Source organism: Diachasma alloeum, unplaced genomic scaffold (assembly GCF_001412515.2).
Source record: "Diachasma alloeum isolate Michigan unplaced genomic scaffold, Dall2.0 Dall_scaffold_00459, whole genome shotgun sequence".
In the NCBI taxonomy this organism is placed as follows: Eukaryota; Metazoa; Arthropoda; class Insecta; order Hymenoptera; family Braconidae; genus Diachasma; species Diachasma alloeum.
In genome coordinates this window covers 269,892-290,185 of record NW_021680592.1, presented here as the reverse complement: position 1 = coordinate 290,185, position 20,294 = coordinate 269,892, and the positions used below count along the sequence as shown (strand labels likewise).

The window sequence follows — 20,294 nt, the reverse complement described above, 5'->3', positions numbered from 1 at the left end:
TTTTTCCCATCTGATCTTCACGCGGCTCTGGGGGATGAACGGTTGGGAATAGGGGTAAAGTGCCCTAAACATTTTTATTCTAGAATTTTGAGCTCTACAACTTTTTATATCACTTTTTTGGACGTACGGCGCGTTATTCACGAGTTATTTCGAAAAAATGGTTTTCAGTGGTAGTTTTTTGGCTTTTTCAACCTCCGCACAAACTGGGGANCCTTAAATATCCGCTATTAGTTTCATACGCCCAAATCACAAATTGTTTCAAAAATGGAGCCTGATTAGCAAACATTCGTATGTTAGACCTTCGTTCATTGGACTACTCCGTACTCACTCGACGCCGGAGAGCCGTTCGGGGTTTCTCCGCGCATTTGAAAATTCATTCCTCCGCTCCTACTTGAGATTAAGTAATGAAACCGCTGTCATTTATTGAGAATTTAATTTTCTATCGATCGGCATCGGTTTCATTCCTTCATCTTAATTAGGGTGGGAGAAATGAATTTTCCAATCGGGAGAGCCCCTTCGCGCTCACTCGATGCCGGCGAACCATCCGGGGTTACTCCGCGCTTTTGAAAATGCATTCCTCCGCTCCTACTTGAGTAGGATAGGATAGAATTTCCCGAAGATTCCAAAAAGCTTCATTGTTCTTCGTGCATGAAAAATGGGGATCGTCGGGAAACTCCTTGCGATCGCAAGACTTTTACCGATTTATTTTTCTCCGTGTGACGTCCGTATAGAAGATCAAAAAATCAATTTAATAATAGGATAAATGGAGTGGAGATAAAAACGTGAATATCTCGGAAATTAGATGCGATAAAATGGGCCCTTTTCACGTGGACGTACACGTATAATTGGACTGAAATTTATAGAAAATTTTAATTTGCTATGACGAAATTCCTTCAAATTTCCGTATTACGGCAACGCGATAAAAATTCCCAATAAATGTTCCCGGAATTTCCGCGAAAATATTACTGAAACCTACAGACATCATTCCTGAATTCAAAACTTTCCTTTGATTTTCAGGATCATGTCACTAGAAATTTTTTACAAAATGACTCAATTTTAACATTGCTTGCTCATTGCATTTCAGAAATGCAGCTGCCTAAAAAAGACACATCGATTCCTAGGAACAACGTTTTTTTTTTCTCGGTAAACACAGACAATTTCTCTGAGAGAAATCTCAGAGTGGAATGCCGGGATTTTTTTTCACTCTGGATTAATTTTTTAAAGATTCAAATTGATACTTGATTCATTCACATCGTTTCATTTCATCGGAAGATATTGTCGATTGGAGACAATTTTTGATGGTCACTGAAGGAGGCAAACCATTCATCTAAATCTCGCAATAATCTGCGAAAAATCTTATTCATTAATCTATTATTGAATTAATCCCATTATGTGTAGATCGCTGGAGAACAACGAAAACGTTCCAACCGTTCAACCGAGTTGGAATGTTTTCTTTCTCCTTTTTCTCCATTTTTTTTCTCATTCGCACTCGTTAATTTTGGCGTTGGACGGGCACGTGACAGCGTGACGGAGACGACAATGAGTGGGAGCGAGCGCGATACATATTCCTTTCTCACTCAGGGGGGGAATAAATATATATAATCGAACATTACTATAGTAAAAAAAAAAACAAAATCTGCACAATTATTCAATAGAATCACAGGAAAACTATAGAGTTTTCCAGCGACAGCGCTGGGATTTTCTATGAATTTTGTGACCTGCGTGTCAATGATAAATATGTCGAGAAAAAGGAAAAGACTTTTAGATCATTAGATTCTGCATTCATTATACCATTGATTATAATATGTTCGATTTTACATTCCTGACAATTATTACAAAATGCGAGGAGCTACCGTATTGAGAACCCCTTTCCGGTTTTCGACAAATTTATGCTCGGGCCCTATCCTACCAACAGTTCCGTACGCTCCATCGTAGTCCATGCGCCACCGCTTCGATTTTCGTTGTTGAACACTTTACATTTGCCCTGCTCATCTCCCCTATAATCTGTGATTAGACTGTGGACAAGTGTGGATGGACTAGAGGTACAAACAAAGCCCCGCCTATTTTATGAAATAATAAAATAATAATCATTTTCATGGCATTTTTTGTTAAGGAAACCTATGATGAGAATAAAGTAAGAAACTATCTATCTGTTCGTTGTATTTTAGTGCTCCTTGGTTTATTTCACTTAGTTTGTGAGTTCAAAGTTGGTTAAACACAGTGAAGATGCCAGTGTTTCAAGAATCTTGTGCAGAGGTAATTTGTACATTTTTTTTCTGTTGTTTCCATAATTTGAAAAGTCTTGTAATTGGTTTAATTTATTTCACAATATCTTGTAGCAAATTCAGGCTCAAACCGTCATCGTTATACATCCAGGGTCGCAAAATTTAAAGATGGGAAGAGCATCTGATCTCAATCCCGTTAATATCCTCAATGCCATTGCAAGGAAACGATTACCTGGGGGTTTCGTTTATAAAGATCCATTTCTACCTTCATCCGTACTAAAGGTAATAAGGCGGAGAACGAGTGAGTAATTTTATTGTCTTTACCCTCGTGAAAATCGGGTCGCTAAATTTTACGAAATGTTGAAGTATAAGGGTGAGTTTTCGGTTGAATTCAATCATTGTTAACTCGTGGTTAAAGCGAATGCAACCAATCGGAGATTTTACCCCGTAGTTAATTTTTAACCGACATCTAACCGTGGTTAGCTAAACCAATAGGGCCTAGTTTTGAAAAATTTTGCCGTAGAAATGTTCGTATAATGGGTGCGTTCCGCAATCGAGGTAGTGGCAGTAACAGTACTGCAACCCTATCCAATTTTGCTTGACGGCAGCTACGGTAGTTGATTCCGGAAGGCACTCAATATGTCATACTCTGTCGGAACCTGTCATAATAGCGCTTTTTTTGGCGCGATTTGTGTCAAATTTTAGACCTCTAACTGAGGGGGTAATCATTCATGAAATCAGGTGTACAGATAAGCTTGAAATCTTATGAAATCTGAGGAAATCTTGAGAAATCTCGTAAAATCCCAGGAAATCCTGTGAAATCTCATGAAATCTCGTGAATAGATAATGGTCCCATAGGTGAATTCCTATGGAAGTATAATACGCAGACTCCGGGTTCCTTATGCCTCCTGTGCAGGGTTGGGCATATCTCGCAGATGGAAGTTTATGACGTGACATTGTCAAATACCGGTAATTTACCTCTGGGGCGTCAAAAATGTCAAAAAGTGTCAGAAAGCTCTTTACAAGGAAGCTAAGCTAAAAAGTCACAAGGGTCAAAAGTGAGAGGGACATCGGCCGGAAATCGTCAAGATCAAACGATCACGAGGGTTATCCTCGCGAAGGTTAAACATCGCAAGGGTTATGCCTTCTTAGGGTCAAACGTCGCAAGGGTCAAACAACGGAAGCAATCCTTTAATCTGGAGGGTGAAACTAATAAGAGGGTCAACGGGGGACGCCAGGCGGTACAATTACAAGGTTCCAACGGTCATAAAGTTTAAACAAAAAAAGCAAGTAGGTTCACAAGGGTCAAACAGGTCACTAGGTCACGGCCTAGTTATCCTGATTGACCCTTATGATTTACCTACTTTGTGATTGTTTCTTGATCGTTTGTGATTTTCCTGCTTGCCTGCGTCTTAATTTTAACTCTTGTGATTTTTCAACTTATCTCTCCTGTAGGCAGAACAATGACAAGGGTGGAATGATCATGAATTAAGAAAAAATAATCTGAAACTATTCCGTTTGGTCTTTGTTGCAACAGCTTATGATCATTTGACGCTCGCAAGTTATGATTGTGACGTTTGACCCTCGCAAGTTATGATTGTCACGTTTGACCCTTGCGAGGTATGACCTTTGCGACGATTGAACCTCGCGACGCATAACCTCAGTGGGTATGATTTTTTCGAATTTTGACCCTTGTAACTCTGACAGGCGGTATTCTCGGTAAAAATCTCCCGGTTCTCCAAGGTGCTAATAGATGGCGCCACATAGGTTTTTGACAGGTCAAAAAACCGACACCTCGCCCGGGTAATTTACCTACTTTATGACCGGTCAAAAACCATGTAATTTACCTAAGGTAATTTACTTGCCCAACCCTGCTCCTGTGTATTGAAAAATTCACGAAACGGACAGAGAGAGTTGCGTTTGTCGCCGCTTCCTATATCTGTCGAATGATGCTATAGAGGCGCATAGACAGGGTTGGGCAAGTAAAATACCACCGCTAATTTACCAAGTTTTTTACATGTAAAAAAAAACAAGTAATTTACCAAGGAGGTGATTGAGAACAGCACAATTTTTCTGGCGCAAAAACAACCCCGTTGACAGGGGGGTTAAGCTCCCGTGTTATGTGCAAGTCTAGCAATGGATCAAACATCGCAATGTTCATACCTCGCGAGGATCAAACACCGCAAGGGTCATCCCTCACGAGGGTTGAACATCGTAACGCTCAAACGACGGAGGTAGGCTAGACAATCTTAAAGGTCAAACGACAACAAGTGGAAACCGGGAAGTAGGAAGGACAATCGTACAGTTCCGACGATTGTGAGAGTCAACTGGGAGAGGCAGTCAGAACAATCACAACGGTCCAACGATTATGAGGGTCAAACAAAAGGAGTAGAATGGAAAATCGTCAAGGGACTAACTGGACACATAATCCTCGCGAGGTATAACCCTATCGATATTTGATCCTCGCGAGACATGATCTTTGCGAGGTATGACCCTCATGCCGTTTGACGCTTGCAAGGTACAAGGCCCTCGTGATGTTTCACCCTCGAAAAGTACAACCTTCGTGCAATTCAGACACGAGGGTTACTGCACTGATAGTTGGGTAAGGGGCCTTCTACCAGTTATTTATCGTTTTCACCATTTTGAGGTAAATTACCAATATTCTACTATGTACCGTAGAAAACCCCGATTTTCAGTGAATGATCCAACCCTGCTAAGGACTATTGGACAAAGAGAGAAAACACTGAGCCTACACTGAGAAAAAAAATATTTTTGTTAAGTTTCAATTATGACAGTCATGTTGCTCTAGAGGATGACTATGTTCCACATAACCTTGGATGAACTCCTCCAATGATTATTCATTGGCTCTAAATTTCTCATTTTCTAGAGGGAGGAATTTCGATTAATTTTTTAATGTTGATAATTATTCAGGAAGTGCACTCAAGATCATAACTAACATGATCATCTTCTAGAGCAATATAATTCTCATAATTGCAATCTAATGATGATTGCATAGGAATGACTCCACTACAAGTGACGCGCGGCACTGATTTCTCTGCTTGAAGAGCACATGAATCAAATAACTAGTGAACAAGAACATATCTAATACAAATGTCAGAATCGTAATTTGAAAATTTATGGAATTTTTTAGAAGTCTTTGAAATCTTATGAATTGCTTTGAAATCCTTGAAATCCTTTGAAGTCCCTTGAAATCCTTCAAATTTCCTTGAAAAAGACTTCAGAAATTGACCGAGATCCATATCATTTCGTGTTTTACGCTTTTAATATTTCGACCTTCTTTACAGTTGAAAATATGCTTCGTATAAAAAAATGTTCAATATATTGGGAAGCCAAGAACTCGAATACTCTATTTATCGGACGAAATAGGAACCCGTGTAGGTAGGCTGCGAGCAGTGAAATATAACTATATTGGAAGGTGTACTGCCGGGCTGAATCACTGAAATATAACTATACTGGGCGTCAGTTTTCTAGTTAAACTAACCATGGTTAACTCGTGGTTAAAGTTGAATCCAGCCCCCCCACCACGTTCCCCACGTGAGGGAAATTATTTCCCCTACTGTCATGAGCACTGAAATATACTATACTAGCGCCGCCGCGGCCGCAAGCGGCCACGACGTTGATGCCCATTTCTTATGCCTTTGCTTTTTTTGTTTCTTTCGAAAATTAATGATTTATCGTCGTTTTAGTCTATTGAGTGTTAAAGTTAATGAAAACAATGCGTCTCGGTTCATTGCTTGTTCAATTTAAATATTATAATAAGTGATCCACTAATTCTGAGTTTCCGCCCTCATTGAATGAAATTTTAATTACTATTGTAATCAAAATTATATTCAGAGTGCAAAACAACAATTATCAAATTTCTCACAGGCCATAATTTTTTTGTCTTCGCCTCCCTCTTCATTTCCGTTTGCAACTTGACAAAAGTATTCAATTATTTTTCTAGAAAAATTATGGGGTCAATTCTGATCTTCTTTCGCTAATTCGAAGTGTTTTCGCTTCATTCATGATTTTTTCACAATTTTATTCGACGATGTCATAAACTTCAAACTTTCATCATCTAATCATCTAAAATTTTTTCAAATTTTCTATAATCTTTCGAAATTTATATTAATTTTTTTCAAGAAACTTGAAAATTTTTGTGGAATTGTGGAGAAAATCTGAAGAATTACCAAATTATTTCCTCCTTTCGCATTTCAATGAATCAGAGTGCAGTATTCGGGCTTTCATGACTGCTTCAAATCAGTTTTATTTGCAAAATGCCGCCCTTTCCTATCAATTGTTTTCCCATTATTTATTCAACAATCCTCGAATATTTGAGAGATATTGTAAATGTTTTGTAATTTTCAAAAACTCCATAGATTGTCTCTAAGTTCTTCAGAAAACCTCATAATTGTCTTGAATTTTTGGAAAACTCCCGAATTATCTTACATTTGGGAAAAAAATTGACAGTTCTGATTTTTTTGGAAACCTGCAACCTTCCTCGAAGTTTCTATAATTCATTCCCTATTCACCCCCTTAGAGATGGATTTTGTAACGAAGCTGAAACACGTATTTATCAATTTCTAACAATCTCTTGATGAGTGCTCACATAAAAGATAAAACCGACTCTGAAATTTTCATATTATCAGTTTCAATAGTTTCGACTTTTGATTACTATCTTAGTCAAGCTGAAGGGCTCTCTTACCATATTTATAACACAATTCCCGTCGGACTCAGAATTCCTTTCTTCCATTCATTGTTCATAATCATTGTCATTGCAAAAAGCAGTGCGACTGATGAAAATGATGTGCCTCAATTTATTAACTATGAAATATTTATATTGCAATGAATAATCTGCGCATATGCTAATTCCTCTGCTCACTGAATAAGATTTCAATCATAATTACAATCCAATTTCTACTCGAACATAATTCGAAGAGTAAATTGCCGAAATTCAATGTTTGGTGATACTCTGGTAAAAGTGCTTGCCAACACCGTGATACAATTTTTCAATCAGTTCACTTGGTAATTCAATTAATCTATTGTTCATATCATCAACATAATTCCCCATTTAGAATATTGTCACCTCATGTTTTCAGCACCAAATTTTGGAAATTAAAACGTAAAATGACAATTTGACTTCTGCTCGATTCTTTTTTGTGAATCTGAAATTCATGTTAATGTGTCAGATATTATGAAAATATCATCATTCCTGTTCTCTACTGTTATGGAATATTGAGCCACAGCTGTTCATTCATAACTGAATTTTTTTAATTCCTATATTATTATTATTCTTTGTTCAACGTGAAAAAATCTATCATCATTTGCACTGTAGTGCATTCAGATTCTTCTGCACTTCATGTAAAAAATATCATAATAAACTCATAATTCTAGTTATTGATTCTAATCAACTTTGGAGAAAACCTTAGTAAGCGCAACATTAAGAAAGTTGAATCATTCTATTGCCCCCGACCTAAATGATTAGAACAATTATAATTGGTTTATCAATCGAAAATACAGAGTAAGTAATTAGGTGCAGAATATTCACGTTTTAAATGAAAATTCAAGCAACTTTTTATTTTCATACTGTTAAGAAATGTTGAATTCCATTAAATTTTCAGTCAATTTTTAAATTTCATGACTTTCCTCTCTCAATTTAACTTAAATGTCTTGCTCCTAAAAATTACCACTGAACTATCCATGAATTTCAATTTTTTTCAACAGTATAATTGCTAGGAAAAAATGAAGTCGACTTTCTGAAATACACTAATGAAATGATTGGAAAATCACAATTTTCGAAGACCACAATCATTTTTTATATAAATAATCCAATAGCAATCAATGTTTCACTCAAAGAATAATTTTTTTCGTGTAACGGGACCTGAAAAACCCCATCCTCGCCTTCGACTCGGAAGGCAATCGTGCACGTGGAGGACGGTGATCTGTTTTCCAAGGCTCGGGCATGTAATGTACTATTCCTGAATTATAACGAATTCTTCCGTTTTCAGAATTTCACCAAAAATTAGGTCCATGGCAAAAAAATCAATATTATTTTATTTTGTCATATAAGTATTGATTTCATTAAACAAACCATCGAATAACCAAAATCGAATGAAAAATTTAAAATTGAATATTTTTAGATTTTCTATTTTTTTTTTCAATTCATTCTCGACATTCAAGTTCATTAATCATCTATAATTTAATCTTGTCAGCTCGTAACTTTTATCACCAAAAAATCATTTCCCATTCCACTAATTATAAACAAATGCGTGTATTATAGAAAATATGCACTGATGTATTTAATGTATACACGGTGTTCGTTTCTTATTCGAGGTGAGAAATCCGATTTGTAATTCTAGCGTACTTTCGTAAATAGCACTGTCGCGGCCGAATTGCTCATTCTCATGAAAGTTCTCATGAGAATGCGTCTTTCACCCGCCGCAATGACTCTGAAGATAACAACATGTGGCAATTTATTCGATACGACACTCTATTTCTGTTTCATAAGTTCATGATCGAACACGTCCGTTCGACTTCGACTTTCGGTGAATCGATTCGATATTCTTCAATTCGAGTTTTCATTCGGCAGCCATTATGCTTTCCTTTATATATAAGGACTAGCGCCGCCGCGGCCGCGACGTTGATGCCCTTTTATTATGCTTTTTCCTTTTTTTATACTTTTTAATTTTTTTTTTTTCAAAATCAATTGTTCATTAGCGTTTTTATCGCACTGAGCATTAAGATCAATGAAACCAATGCATCCCGTTTCATTACCATTTCAATATTGAGTGATTCCCTACTTCTGATAGCCCAGAATTTTCCAGTTTTTGCATCCACGTTTACTCCCCTACAAAAGCATTCAATTATTTTTCTGGGGAAATTACTCAATCAATTTTTATTTTATTGCAAATTCGCAGTATTTTCTCCTTATCCATGATGTCCTTCACAATTCAATTAAAAGACTCCATCATTTAGAAACCTTGATAAATCATGTGAAATTTTCTCAAATCATAAATAAGATTCTGAAATCTCATGAATTTGTTTTCATGCAACTCAAAAATTTTGTAAAATTGTTGGGAGAGTTGAAAGTATTTCTCGAATTTTTCAAAATTCTTTTCTGCTTTCTTATTTCAACCAATCAGAATCAAGCCGCGATTTTGAATTTCTGTGCTCACTGAATAAGATTTTTATTGTAATTATGAACAAAATTCTATGTAGAATTCTATGTAGAATAACAATAATTATGAAATTTCTTATAGTCCAGATTATCGAGTTGCCTTCCCTTTTATTTCCGTTTACTCCACTACAAAAGCCTTCCATTATTTTTCGGGAAAAATTATATAAACAATTCTGATGCTCTTTCGCTAATTCAGAGTATTTTCGCCTCATTCATCATCTTTTTCACCATTTTATTCAAGGATTTCAAGAACTTCCAACTTTTATAGATCATTTGAAATTTATTCAAGCTCTCCATATAAATCGAGCAGTTCTTGTGAATTTTTTTAACTTGCAAATTTGGTAAAATTATTGAAAAAAATCCGAGGAACCTCTCAAATGTTTTAAATTATTCTCTCCTTCCTCATTTCGACCAATCAGGGTGCAGTATTCGGCTTTACGTAATACCTTCACATTAATTTTGTTTGGAAAATTCCACTCTCGCATATTAATTATTTTCCCATTGTTTATTAAAAAATTTTCGAATATTTGAGAGACCGAAAATTTTCTCTAATTTTCGAAAAACCTGCGGATTTTCTCACGTTTCTGCGGAAAACCTCATAATTGTGTTGAATTTGTTGGGAATGTTATATAAGAAAATTTTATTATTTTATTAAACTTCAACGTTGCATCGAAAGGGAGCAAAACGTTGAGTTAGCCATCGTCCACCGGATGACGTGAGTGATAAGGATGAGCGTAAGCGCATTCTTATACTCACACCCTCTAAATCGGCTCACCCATATGCACGTGTGTTCTAGGATGCTGACCTAAGCATCTTCTACGGGCGCTTCGCGACACGGGAACACCGGATTTGCATTCAGTCACCGTTTAACTAACAACGGAAAATCATAACCTTTGGCTCCTGCGTTATTCCTTTTCACTACCTCGAAGCCGAGCTCGTTACCCCTTAGTCTTGGGATTGCAAACCGATCAGTAAACTGTGTGGAGTGATCACAAGTGATTTTCGCAGTAAAAATTAACTCATACGCGACAAATACGCCCACCTTCGTAGTCGCGGGATAGAGCGTGTCAAACACTTGTGTCACTGATTAGACTCAAACTTTAAATTTATCAGTCAAAGTTACTATAGTGAATAAAATCAGTTATCGAACTAAACAAAGTGACTTCTACTAAATCTTCTCATCTTCATACACATTTGTAAAGGACAATCTCTGGATCACGGATACCAGTGGACTTACATCCGACGGCTCGCGTTCCGTCATTCAAGCTTACGTCTAATTACCGCAAAGATCTAAATAAGGGTGAGCTCGAAATTATCATTAATAGTTCCAAAATAATATCATCGACTACTTCTCAGCAAAAATTATCGAAAATAGTAGAAGCTCTCACGCGGCGTATCAAGTCGTTTAACGTCAAAATCCTCTACAGTATTAAGGCCAATTCCTTAAGCAAAGTCCGAAGGATAACGACTTACAATAGTTACAGTATCCAGTCAAGGGGTTAAAAAAAACTTATTATACTTGTCAATTGTATTGGGTCAAATAAATTAAACTAAGGAGAACCCATAGTTTTCCGTTCATTTACTCTATATATCTAAAGACCCTCATTAGCTAATCGCGACATAGCGTAACGACGCAGGGGATGTGCCTAGCACTTCAAGGTAGGTATCCATAAGAAAATTATTCTCGAACGCAAGGATTTGTAAGCCGCGCAAGAATAATTTTAATTTAATTTGCGGATATAACCGACCTCCGTCGGTTTATATCAGTTTTGGTGTCAGAAGTGGGATACCTAACCTCACTGCGTCGTTTCGTTTAGGTAAAAGTCGTATCCGAATATTAGAATTTCGAAAATTCGTGAAGGAAAAATTTTCATTATTAAGAAAAAAAAAATTGTTTTGAAGTTACAATAATTGAAGTGCTCAATCGCTATCCAAAATACACGATAAAGGAATGAAATTTTCAAATTGTTAACGCCCCTATAAATTTTACCATCGGGCACCGAAAATTTTGTGATCGAAAAATGCCCGAGGGTGAGGCGGATAGGAGAGCGCGAGTGGCCCGAGAGGAACAAGCGCGCTGAGAAGAGCAAGACCGGCAATATCGCGAGCAAAATCGGGGCAATCAGGATGTGAATCTGGATAATACTACTGTCACTATGAATGAGAACACAAACGCCACCGGTGCAGATTTCGTACATTATCTTAGAGCCAGGGACACCTACAGTAGCATCCCTGTTTTCAATGGAATGCCAGACTCGCAAACTGATTTTCTTGATTTTGAAACTGCGATTAAAAGATGCTATCATAAAGTCTCTCCCCAAAACCCCAACTTTATCGCTGCTGTTTTAGATCGCTTACGCTTACCTGCGAGAGCGCCTTTGGAAACTGTTTCAGTTCATTCAACTGACGAAATCTTAACAATACTCGGTGTTAAATATCGCAAGCGATACAGTCAGGCTTACTTTGAGGAGAGAATAAATAATGCGACGCTGCAAAAATGAGGAAGTCGATGATTTTATTTTGCGTTTACAACGAAGTGTGCGGAATGCTAAAAATGCTCTTAAGGTTCTCTATCCCAACCACCATCAGGTATTAACCGAATTGATTGAAGAGTTGGCCGTAAAACGGCTCATGAAATTAGCTCCAGCTGAGTATCGCGTAGAATTAAAGAGGGCACAGGTAGCAAACCTCCAAGTTGCATTGGAAACTGTGAAGCCTTTGGTGGAAGAGGATAGAGGACCTGCTGTGCCTCAGAGAGGAAACAATTCCAATTATAACGAGAATCGAAATGACCAATCTGAAAATTGTCAGCGAGACGATAGAGACAGAGGTGGAAACAATCGTGATTATCGAGGTTCGTATAATCGGGAACGATCAAACGATCGTGAGAGGTGGCCTTCCCGAGATCGGTCGGTACCGTTTGATGACAGGGATTCGTCGAGAGAACGTGAACGTTATTTCTATGACGGGCCAGGGCGAGGATCATCTCGTTCTGATTCGAGGGGTCACCAACATCGCGATGACGACCGCAACTCTCGTGAGTCGGACAGATACTCGGCGGTAACATCGTCGAGAGACGAACGACGCTGCGACGATGAGCGTTGTCGGTGTGTGCATTGCCCAAATAATAAAAAGAAGCCGTCAAAGACTGGAATCTTCTCAAGTTCGGGGGACCGACAGGCTCGAAGCGATAAGTACGACGATCGCGAATCAGGTAGAAAATCGTCGCCACGGGAAGACTCGCGAGATCGCCGACGATCTCGACGAGATGGAAAACCAGAGGGGCGGAGCGACGGTCAAAAGCAGTCTTTAAACGGGCAGGGCGCTCGCTCGCCAACAGTGGGAGCGGGCGAAACAACAGATCTACAGACAGTATCAGTAATGGAGATATTGCGCCGCTTATAAATACAAAAACGGCCGAATATCAAAGGGGTATGTGTCCGGTCCTTACAATAGAACATCGCGACTTTTATAACTACCGTACAACCTTATTGATCGATACCGGGGGGGAAGCGAGCCTTATCTTTATTGACATTTTACATCCAGAAGCTCGAATTAACGCAAATGAAAAGATACATCTTGTTGGAGTAGGGTCGAAAATAACCGAAACATTGGGCACTTACACTATGAAATTGAGGGGTATCGTCATCAAATTCCATGTAACCCCAGTACCTCCTGGAGGTTATCCGGTCATCCTCGGTCGAGACTTTCTCTATCGAAATGGTCGCACTGTATCTTACGACATGAATACTCTCTCCCTCCGCGGATCGCCCTGTCGACCACTGCCCTTTTCCATGCAATATCCAAAGTATTTGAATCAGCCTGCAGCCCCTGTAGCTTTTACCGAAGGAGATGGGCCTATAGTTAAAATCGAATCATCAGCGTTACTCGAAGGCTCACGACTATTCCTCCTGGATACAGGAGCGGCGGTGACGATCATATATCAAGACGCCCTGAATACAGGATTCGCGCCGTGCCAACCGCGTGTACTTGTTGGCGTATCGATGGACAGCGTGCCGATAATCGGAACAGTATCCATTAAAGTCAACGGGACGCCGACGGAATTCAACGTAGTAAAGGGGAGTCATAACGCGTATTCGGGAGTACTCGGTAACGATTATTATATACCGGCGAGAGCGGAACTGGATTTACATCGACAATCGCTACTGCTGCGCTCCAGCGCAACAGAACCGATTTTATTCCATAGAGAGTTAAAGGCGAACGAACTCATCAATCTACCGCCAAACTCTGAGATGCAAGTGCCGGTACAAGCCACCGAGTCTATCGACCGTAAGAAGTACCTGCCACAGATTGAAATCATAAAGGGCGTTACTCTTAAATCGCTAGAATTGGAGCCTAGAAAGGGTAACGTATTTTGGGCAAACATCTGCAACGAAAACGACGAACAAGTAAGCATCGTTATACCGGCGCAAGCGCTACAACCGTTAGCAGAGATCATGAGCATGTCCGAATTAGAAGGGTTGGAGATCTATAAGGATCCATTCGGGGAGGCAGATTTAGAAATGGAAATGGAAGCGGAACTGCCCACGACTGGGATAGTGCGGGAGAATAAAATCCTTGACAAATTGATACCCCATGATCAGAAAGATTTAGGACAATATGTCCGCGGTAGCCTGGAGGGCTATTACGATATAGTCACTGTACCTGGAGAGCGAGCTGGAGAGATCAAAGGTGTCTCTTGTCCCATCCGAACGGCTGACAACAATCCTATCTACATCAAACAATACCGTGTGCCGGAGAAATTGAGGGACGTGTTGATGACTCACGTCGATAGTTTGTTGGAGCAAGGCAAGATTGGACCGTCGAAGTCTCCATATAACTCGCCAGTCGTCATGGTACCTAAGAAACCCGATTCTAAAGGCAATAAGCGCTGGAGGATGGTGGTAGATTACCGGAATCTAAATAAAAGGACTATCGCCGATAAATATCCGTTGCCAAGAATCAGAGCAATCCTCGATAAATTCAGAAAATCAAGAGTCTTCAGTACGTTGGACCTAGCAAGTGGTTTCCACCAAATCCGGATGGGCGAACGAGATCGAGAGAAGACAGCCTTCTCGACACCTCAGGGCCATTTTGAATATCTTTATATGCCTTTCGGATTGAAAAACGCACCTTCCATATTCTAACGCGCTCTGGACCGGGTCTTGAAGGGATTAATCGGACGAGGCGTTGAAGTATACCTGGACGATATAATTATCCACTCTAAAACAAAGGCACGTCATCAAAGCCTCCTAAGATCCGTATTCCAACGACTGAAGGAACACGGAGCAACTCTACAATTAGAGAAATGCCACCTGTTCCAACGCGAGGTCACCTACCTGGGATTTATTATCAATGCACAAGGCATACGTCCAGATCCGATTAAAGTACATTCCATCGTAGCTTTCAACGCACCTCAAAATAAATCGGAACTAAGAAGCTTCCTAGGCATGTGCAATTATTTTCAGCGATTCAAGGAATGGTATTCGCCTAGAATCAGTCCATTACATGAATTACTGAAGAAAAACGTAGAATGGAAATGGAAATTCCTGTTCTTCTGAATCAGGGTCCCCTCTCGGGTTCCTTTTGACTTCTATAATAGCTTCATCATCGGGAGGTGGTAATTCCGCGAATACCTCATCGTCCTCCTCGTAGCTATATTCAGGCGGTGGTGGAGTCGCGGGTCTACGAAGCGGTGGAGAATTTGAGTGCAGGTTTGCCGGGCCTGGTGCGTCAGAGAATTCCTCCGCTTCACCGGTTGACTCGTCCGGGAGTTCAGGTGTTGGCGGCTTTTGGGAGCTCGCAGGCGGCTGAGCTACCCTTCTAGCCCTGAGTCTACTGGCTATCGTACTGGTATTAGCCTGAGATGCGCTGGGATTCGACGCAGTTGGCTTAGACGGTTGTAAGCCGGATCCTACTGGAGTCCGCTGAAGTTTTGGCGCTGTTGGTACCGCGGTTGGAACTTTCTTCGGTCGGCCCCTTGGACGCGGCGGTTGTTCCGACGCTGTTGGGTCTGCGATTGTTTTTGCTCTTGGCCGAGTTGGTAACTTGACTCTACCATAAGGCAATGCGCAATAGGTTGCTTCTGTATCGATCGCTGGCGGATCTACTGGATTATAGGCCAGTGCGGAAGCAATTTGTTTTCTTTTTGCGGTTCGGTGGTGCACCACAAAATCAAACTCAGAGATCTTCGTCTTCAGATGGGCTCTTCGAGTGGTGTAGTCGGTACAATCCTGTAACCATACTGCCGCCGACCTTTCGGTGAACAATTCGAATTGATTCCCATACAAATACGGTCTGAAATGATTTAGAGCGAACACGACAGCCAAGCACTTCCTCTCTTCTACAGTATACCTCGTTTCGGCATCTGCTAAGGTCCTTGAAGCGTATGCAACTGGCCCTTCGTTACCCGTGTCGTCCATTTGAGACAGCACGGCGCCTACTCCACATGGTGAGGAATTCACTGTGACCAAGAACGTTTTTTCGAAGTCAGGGTGCAGGAGACAAGGTTCATTTGTGAGGAAGATTTTTACCTCTTGGAAAGCTAAGTCTTATCTGGGTCCCCATTTCCATTCTACGTTTTTCTTCAGTAATTCATGTAATGGACTGATTCTAGGCGAATACCATTCCTTGAATCGCTGAAAATAATTGCACATGCCTAGGAAGCTTCTTAGTTCCGATTTATTTTGAGGTGCGTTGAAAGCTACGATGGAATGTACTTTAATCGGATCTGGACGTATGCCTTGTGCATTGATAATAAATCCCAGGTAGGTGACCTCGCGTTGGAACAGGTGGCATTTCTCTAATTGTAGAGTTGCTCCGTGTTCCTTCAGTCGTTGGAATACGGATCTTAGGAGGCTTTGATGACGTGCCTTTGTTTTAGAGTGGATAATTATATCGTCCAGGTATACTTCAACGCCTCGTCCGATTAATCCCTTCAAGACCCGGTCCATAGCGCGTTAGAATATGGAAGGTGCGTTTTTCAATCCGAAAGGCATATAAAGATATTCAAAATGGCCCTGAGGTGTCGAGAAGGCTGTCTTCTCTCGATCTCGTTCGCCCATCCGGATTTGGTGGAAACCACTTGCTAGGTCCAACGTACTGAAGACTCTTGATTTTCTGAATTTATCGAGGATTGCTCTGATTCTTGGCAACGGATATTTATCGGCGATAGTCCTTTTGTTTAGATTCCGGTAATCTACCACCATCCTCCAGCGCTTATTGCCTTTAGAATCGGGTTTCTTAGGTACCATGACGACTGGCGAGTTATATGGAGACTTCGACGGTCCAATCTTGCCTTGCTCCAACAAACTATCGACGTGAGTCATCAACACGTCCCTCAATTTCTCCGGCACACGGTATTGTTTGATGTAGATAGGATTGTTGTCAGCCGTTCGGATGGGACAAGAGACACCTTTGATCTCTCCAGCTCGCTCTCCAGGTACAGTGACTATATCGTAATAGCCCTCCAGGCTACCGCGGACATATTGTCCTAAATCTTTCTGATCATGGGGTATCAATTTGTCAAGGATTTTATTCTCCCGCACTATCCCAGTCGTGGGCAGTTCCGCTTCCATTTCCATTTCTAAATCTGCCTCCCCGAATGGATCCTTATAGATCTCCAACCCTTCTAATTCGGACATGCTCATGATCTCTGCTAACGGTTGTAGCGCTTGCGCCGGTATAACGATGCTTACTTGTTCGTCGTTTTCGTTGCAGATGTTTGCCCAAAATACGTTACCCTTTCTAGGCTCCAATTCTAGCGATTTAAGAGTAACGCCCTTTATGATTTCAATCTGTGGCAGGTACTTTTTACGGTCGATAGACTCGGTGGCTTGTACCGGCACTTGCATCTCAGAGTTTGGCGGTAGATTGATGAGTTCGTTCGCCTTTAACTCTCTATGGAATAAAATCGGTTCTGTTGCGCTGGAGCGCAGCAGTAGCGATTGTCGATGTAAATCCAGTTCCGCTCTCGCCGGTATATAATAATCGTTACCGAGTACTCCCGAATACGCGTTATGACTCCCCTTTACTACGTTGAATTCCGTCGGCGTCCCGTTGACTTTAATGGATACTGTTCCGATTATCGGCACGCTGTCCATCGATACGCCAACAAGTACACGCGGTTGGCACGGCGCGAATCCTGTATTCAGGGCGTCTTGATATATGATCGTCACCGCCGCTCCTGTATCCAGGAGGAATAGTCGTGAGCCTTCGAGTAACGCTGATGATTCGATTTTAACTATAGGCCCATCTCCTTCGGTAAAAGCTACAGGGGCTGCAGGCTGATTCAAATACTTTGGATATTGCATGGAAAAGGGCAGTGGTCGACAGGGCGATCCGCGGAGGGAGAGAGTATTCATGTCGTAAGATACAGTGCGACCATTTCGATAGAGAAAGTCTCGACCGAGGATGCCCGGATAACCTCCAGGAGGTACTGGGGTTACATGGAATTTGATGACGATACCCCTCAATTTCATAGTGTAAGTGCCCAATGTTTCGGTTATTTTCGACCCTACTCCAACAAGATGTATCTTTTCATTTGCGTTAATTCGAGCTTCTGGATGTAAAATGTCAATAAAGATAAGGCTCGCTTCCCCCCCGGGTATCGATCAATAAGGTTGTACGGTAGTTATAAAAGTCGCGATGTTCTATTGTAAGGACCGGACACATACCCCTTTGATATTCGGCCGTTTTTGTATTTATAAGCGGCGCAATATCTCCATTACTGATACTGTCTGTAGATCTGTTGTTTCGCCCGCTCCCACTGTTGGCGAGCGAGCGCCCTGCCCGTTTAAAGACTGCTTTTGACCGTCGCTCCGCCCCTCTGGTTTTCCATCTCATCGAGATCGTCGGCGATCTCGCGAGTCTTCCCGTGGCGACGATTTTCTACCTGATTCGCGATCATCGTACTTATCGCTTCGAGCCTGTCGGTCCCCCGAACTTGAGAAGGTTCCAGTCTTTGACGGCTTCTTTTTATTATTTGGGCAATGCACACACCGACAACGCTCATCGTCGCAGTGCCGTTCGTCTCTCGACGATGTTACCGCCGAGTATCTGTCCGACTCACGAGAGTTGCGGTCGTCATCGCGATGTTGGTGACCCCTCGAATCAGAACGAGATGATCCTCGCCCTGGCCCGTCATAGAAATAACGTTCACGTTCTCTCGACGAATCCCTGTCATCAAACCGTACCGACCGATCTCGGGAAGGCCACCTCTCACGATCGTTTGTTCGTTCCCGATTATACGAACCTCGATAATCACGATTGTTTCCACCTCTGTCTCTATCGTCTCGCTGACAATTTTCAGATTGATCATTTCGATTCTCGTTATAATTGGAATTGTTTCCTCTCTGAGGCACAGCAGGTCCTCTATCCTCTTCCACCAAAGGCTTCACAGTTTCCAATGCAACTTGGAGGTTTGCTACCTGTGCCCTCTTTAATTCTACGCGATACTCAGCTGGAGCTAATTTCATGAGCCGTTTTACGGCCAACTCTTCAATCAATTCGGTTAATACCTGATGGTGGTTGGGATAGAGAACCTTAAGAGCATTTTTAGCATTCCGCACACTTCGTTGTAAACGCAAAATAAAATCATCGACTTCCTCATTTTTGCAGCGTCGCATTATTTATTCTCTCCTCAAAGTAAGCCTGACTGTATCGCTTGCGATATTTAACACCGAGTATTGTTAAGATTTCGTCAGTTGAATGAACTGAAACAGTTTCCAAAGGCGCTCTCGCAGGTAAGCGTAAGCGATCTAAAACAGCAGCGATAAAGTTGGGGTTTTGGGGAGAGACTTTATGATAGCATCTTTTAATCGCAGTTTCAAAATCAAGAAAATCAGTTTGCGAGTCTGGCATTCCATTGAAAACAGGGATGCTACTGTAGGTGTCCCTGGCTCTAAGATAATGTACGAAATCTGCACCGGTGGCGTTTGTGTTCTCATTCATAGTGACAGTAGTATTATCCAGATTCGCATCCTGATTGCCCCGATTTTGCTCGCGATCTTGCCGGTCTTGCTCTTGAAGCGGAGGAATTCTCTGACCCACCAGAGGCCCGGCAAACCTGCACTCAAATTCTCCACCGCTTCGTAGACCCGCGACTCCACCACCGCCTGAATATAGCTACGAGGAGGACGATGAGGTATTCGCGGAATTACCACCTCCCGATAATGAAGCTATTATAGAAGTCAAAAGGAACAGGAGAGGGGACCCTGATTCAGAAGAACAGGAATTGCAAGAGCCTCCTCTAAGGTTAGCGCATGAGAAAACCCCGGAGGCATCGGTAACCACGCCGGAAGAGGGGACATCAGATAAATTGAAACCGCCCGAACCCTTTAAACCGACTTCTGACTTCCTAGAGTCAATGCGAAGAGCATTCAGTGTACTTGATGAGAAGAACCGGTCCAAGGAAATCGCCGGGGGTGTAAGGCCCGAGGGAGAATTAGAAAGTGATGACCAGGGGTCGGAAGAGGAAGAGGAAGATGGTTCCTTGGAACAACCAACTATCGGGACCTGGGTAAGGAACAGAGACCGGAGAATTGAACGACTTTTGGAAAACGTCCTACAAATGCAACAGTCTACAACAGAATCTAACAGAGAAATCCAGGCTAGAAGTCACTCAACCCGCCTTGAATAGGTTAGAAGCGTCAGACTCCCAAGAGCAGCAAATCTCCGATAGATCTCGGCCTCCGTCGTTAATAGAAGTAAGAGAGAGATCTCGAGAACCCTCAACACCTGAGTCCCGGGGACCCCCGCAGTTACCACCTGGTTCAGTCCTTCCTATTAGACGCAACAGAGTCTCCATGATGCCGACCCCTAAGCCGGGAACAAATCCCGTAGCGGAATCTAGTCCAATGGTTAGTGATGAATCCTCAACAAGCAAACAAAAA

The 20,294-nt window shown here is 41.4% G+C and overlaps 1 protein-coding gene across 8 annotated transcripts in view; it reads left to right on the top strand.

Annotated features, from left to right (window-relative positions):
• The first annotated feature begins 1,963 nt into the window (after positions 1-1,963).
• Positions 1,964-20,294, top strand: part of LOC107042413 (actin-related protein 8) — a 287,380-nt gene continuing 269,049 nt past the window's right edge. For 6 of the 8 annotated variants that reach the window (XR_001461159.1, XM_015263449.2, XM_015263451.2 and 3 more), the window contains exons 1-2: positions 2,027-2,256; positions 2,340-2,507. Coding sequence is in view for 7 of the 8 variants with exons in the window: in XM_015263449.2 (XP_015118935.1) it covers positions 2,227-2,256; positions 2,340-2,507 (198 nt within the window). In the remaining variant the exon portion in view is untranslated. Of the gene's footprint in view, positions 2,257-2,339; positions 2,508-20,294 lie in introns of all 8 variants that reach the window. The other 2 variants (XM_015263446.2, XM_015263447.2) reach the window with 2 other exon arrangements.